This window comes from Lactuca sativa, chromosome 7 (assembly GCF_002870075.4).
Source record: "Lactuca sativa cultivar Salinas chromosome 7, Lsat_Salinas_v11, whole genome shotgun sequence".
In the NCBI taxonomy this organism is placed as follows: Eukaryota; Viridiplantae; Streptophyta; class Magnoliopsida; order Asterales; family Asteraceae; genus Lactuca; species Lactuca sativa.
Genome location: NC_056629.2, coordinates 152419946 through 152424395, shown reverse-complemented (window position 1 = coordinate 152424395; position 4450 = coordinate 152419946). Strand labels below are relative to the sequence as shown.

Below are 4450 nucleotides of genomic sequence, written 5' to 3'. Positions count from 1 at the left end.
ATCTTTAATTGTATAAGACTCAGAAGAGAAAAATAGAATAGAGAAGTGGATTGTTATGAAATTCGTAATTACCAATATTATGACCAAAATTGGTTATATATCATCTTTGTCTAAAAACTGTCACAAAACAATTTTCTGTCTCAAAACTGTCCGAAACCATCTCCAATAGTCATAAACCGTCACAAAAACGAGCATTTTAATAAGAGTCAAAACAAAGTAAAAAACCAGGTTCATTTTCAATAATTCGGATTTCGACCCCTTAACTCTTCTCCTAGGGGTGCTGCCCCCGGACCCTTATTCATTTAGGGGCTGCGCCCCTAAATGATTGTCTACTTTGAATCTTGAATAAACTTAAACAAGTGTGCACTCCACACCTTTCTTACTCGTTTAATATTCATAAAGATTGATTTTGGTCAACAAGTCAACCCATTACACTTAAATACAATTATTGAAATAATTCACCAACAAAAAAGAGATAGACATGTGAGTGATCGACTTCTTATTTTACAATGATAGCAAAAGCAACGTAGAATACTCATTAGATTTATTTAATGTGAAGATGGACCCTTCTGGTTGGATAAGTTGTTAATGTTGGACTGTTGGAGTCGTGGAATCATGGAGATGATAGAGGATGAAGAAACATGAGTTTAACCTCACTATCATCAATTTATGTTCAATACCTTAGAAGAAAATCGATGGGAGGAAGAACAAAGGTGAACATAGTATTGGTTGGAGTGTTTTTTTTGTTCATCCATTTCAAAAGAGGTACCTTCAATTTGACCAAATGGATCATTTAGACCGACAAAATCAACTTTATATCCCCATAAAACAACAAAATAACTTTAAAAACTAAATCGACAACTTAATTTTAAATAATATAGGGTTTTTCTTTCATTTTCTTTTTGAAAAATATTGGATTTCTTTTAAACCTTTTATGTGACAAGGACTATTCCAAAAACATACCGGAGCATGTAATGATTATGTGACCATCTTGTTTAAATAGTCAAAAGAATGATTATCGGCTATACTTATTTTTGGTTATTTGTGTGATTAAGTGAGAAAAATTTGTCATATTTGAAACGGTTTGACCTACCTTTACCCGTTTTGTTCTTCTAGCACACTCCGGTGACGTAAGAGGTGAGATCACTATGTATGGTGTGGAAGCCATGAGAACCATCTTCAATCTTCTTTCAAATACGACCTTTTTATATTCCCCACTCTATAAATACGCACTACTACCACGACCTCAATTCACAGATCACTGCCTCCTCAACACAGACATACACGTACACATACAAGCCTATTGTTCCACTGTTTTCTTTTCTTTTAGTTCTTGAAATGGCGGGTTCCGAGGTTGTGCTGTTAGACACCTGGGTTAGCGTGTTTGGTATGCGGGTCAGAATTGCTTTTATGGAAAAGGGTGTCCACTATGAGCGCAGAGAAGAAGACTTGATCAACAAAAGCCCATTGCTCCTTCAGATGAACCCGGTTCACAAGAAAATCCCTGTTCTCATCCACCATGGAAAACCCATCTGTGAATCCAACATCATTGTTCAGTACATCGATGAGACATGGCAGAACAAGTCTCCACCATTGTTGCCCTCTGATCCTTATCTCAGAGCTCAGGCTAGGTTCTGGGCTGACTACATCGATAAGAAGGTACCTTTATTCATGCCTCTACTTAAACATCTCCAATTTTCTTTTCTTTCTGAAATTCTGATACGTACATAGCTTTTTTTTGAACTAAAAAACCTATAGATATATGATGCTGGGAGGAAGATATGGAGTACAAAATTAGGAGAAGAGCAAGAAAAAGCGAAGAAGGAATTCATGGATTGCATGAAGGTGTTGGAAGGGCAGCTTGGGGAGAAGCCATATTTTATGGGGGAGAGCTTCGGGTATGTGGATATTGCACTGGTGCCTTTCTACTGCTGGTTTTATGCTTGGGAGAAGTTTGGGAATATAAGTATAGAGAAAGAGTGTCCAAAGCTGGTTGCATGGGCTAAAAGGTGCATGGAAAGAGAGAGTGTTTCCAAGACTCTTCCTGATCCTCACAAGGTTTACGAGTTTGGCTTGGAGTTGCAGAAAAAACTTGGAATAAATTAATTAATACACTTAGTTGTGTTATATGGTATGATGATTATGTAATTTTCATTGAAGTATTGTCGGACTGCGCGAAATAAATCTTACCTTAATAAACAAAAATAATTTGAGCGTTTGTTGTCTTCTTATTAAATATGAGACATGTATTTTTTTTTTTTTTTTTTTTTTTTTTTTTTTTTTTTTTTGTTTTGTTTTTTCTATTTTCTTTTTAATTCATTCGGCAAATTCTGATTTTTTTATTTTTTTTTATTATTTTTTTTTTTAAATTTTTTTTAAAGATATGAAGTTTAGAAATAGTAAACTTGACATTTTTTTGGCAGAAATTTTCTACGCATTTTTCTCATCATTCTCTACCTATTTTTGACATTTTTGGTCATTGCAATCAATATTTTTATACTTTTTAGGAACTTTTTAAATTTTAATATTTAAAGTTTGGCCTCAAAACTTTAACGGTTTGACAACTTTGATCAATTTTCTAAAAATTTGTTAATTTCTACCCCTTTAATTCTTTAACCGTTTTGAAACTTCTGATCTTTGCAGTCAAAATTTTTACATTTTTTTCATAAAAACATGAAAAAAACGATCCGGGGCAAAGTCCGTACTTTTCATCATTGCACTTTTTAAGTCTATCATATTTATCGATTCGGAAACAATATTGAAAAGTTTTGCAATTTCTAGTTGACTAAACCGCACAAATGGTCCATGTGGTTTGCTTAAAATTGCCACTTTGGTCCAAAAAAGTTTGGACTAGCACTAGAGGTCCAAAGTTTTCATTTTGTTGCTTGTTTAGTCCAATCTATTATGATTTTTCTCAAAATGACGGATTTGCCCCTATTAATATTATTTTCTCCTTTTTTAATTGATTTTTCTGATTTTCATATTTAAAAAAATAAAAAATAAAAGTAAATACAAATAAATCTCTCTTTCTCTCTCTCTCTCTCTCTCTCCCTCTCTCTCTCTCTCTCTCTCTCTCTCTCCACACTATTTCTCCTTCCTTCTCTTATTTGTTCTTCCTGGTTCTCAAGAAACCCCTCGTCGTCGACTCCACCACCCGTCATCGCCATCAACCACCACCGCCTTTATCCCCTATCGTCTCCACCACCCACCATCCATCTGTAAACCCTTACTTCGATCTCGTCGCCATCTTCTATTTTTGTAAAAATTCATTTTTCCGGCGATTTGAAAAACTCCGCTGCAACTCGACGAAGCTCTAGATCTGTAAAACATCGTTCTTCCGGTAAGCCTCGTCTATCTCCATCTTTCTCCGCTTTCTTCATCAGCAAACCCTAGCGATTTAGTGACGACGTTCCAGAGAAGACGAAGGGCGGCGACGAGTTAGGGTTTTCAGAAAACCCTAATCGGTTATTTTTGTTTCAGCGCCGTTATCATCCACCGAAAACCCTAGCTCTGTTATCTTCATCACCAAAACCTACTGCTGGTATGTGTTGAACGACCCCCTTACCTTTGTCTTTCCAGATCCGATGAGAAAAAGAGAAATAAGGTGACGAACAGATCTGCTGGTTAATTTCTTTTTCATATTTTTTGGCAGATCTGGCCTTGTTGGTGGTTTGGATGTCATTATGTGTTGATTACAGTCGATGGTATTTTAATGGTGGTGTGATGATCTGATGGAGAAAATGATGGGTTATATGGTCAGTGGTAGCTAATGGTGGGTAGTGTCAGCTGTGATAGATAAATTAGGTTTTTGGGTTGTGTCTGGTGGTAGTATAAGGTGGAATGGTGGTCACGGTGCTGGGAATGGAGACAGAGAAGAGTGCGTTGGGTGGTAATAGATGATGAAAGGTTCAGGTGAGGTTGAAGTTGAAGTTTGGTGAAGGTGATGAATGGTGAGAGAGAGAGAGAGAGAGAGAGAGAGAGAGAGAGAGAGAGAGAGAGAGAGAGAGAGAGAGAGAGAGAGAGATTTATTTTTATTTTTTATTTTTTTAAATCTGAAAATCAGAAAAACAAATAAGAAAAAAAAGAAAATCATATTAACAGGGGCAAATCCGTCATTTTGAGAAAAATCATAACTAATTGGACCAAACAAGCAATAAAATGAAAACTTTGGCCTTCTGGTGCTAGTCCAAACCTTTTTGGACCAAAGTGGCAATTTTCAGTAAACCACAGGAACCATTTGTGCAGTTTAGTCTTTCTAGTTAATATAAAAATAATTAAAACTTTTGCACTTTCTAGTTAATATAAAAATAATTTAAGTTGACTGGAATTCAAAAGTTGAGTAACTCACGTAACTTTTTAAATGAAATATATTCGATTCAAATAAACATTAGCATAATTATCAAACAAAACTATCACTCGTTCCTTTTTTCATCTAATTTACGTTTTATAA

At 35.3% G+C, this 4450-nt stretch overlaps 1 protein-coding gene across 1 annotated transcript; it reads left to right on the top strand.

Annotated features, from left to right (window-relative positions):
* The first annotated feature begins 1268 nt into the window (after nucleotides 1-1268).
* Nucleotides 1269-2209, top strand: LOC111904252 (probable glutathione S-transferase parC). Its single transcript, XM_023900031.3, has 2 exons — nucleotides 1269-1659; nucleotides 1759-2209. Exons 1-2 carry the CDS (start codon nucleotides 1339-1341, stop codon nucleotides 2104-2106), a joined length of 669 nt encoding a protein of 222 aa, XP_023755799.1. The 5' UTR covers nucleotides 1269-1338; the 3' UTR covers nucleotides 2107-2209.
* Nucleotides 2210-4450: the final 2241 nt, after the last annotated feature.

Bases quoted from the DNA above. Each gene is read 5' to 3' on its own strand.
- LOC111904252 (XM_023900031.3), top strand. From the start codon at position 1,339: ATGGCGGGTTCCGAGGTTGTGCTGTTAGACACCTGGGTTAGCGTGTTT. The intron at 1,660-1,758 runs GTACCTTTATTC...AAAAACCTATAG, and splicing joins CTGACTACATCGATAAGAAG to ATATATGATGCTGGGAGGAA.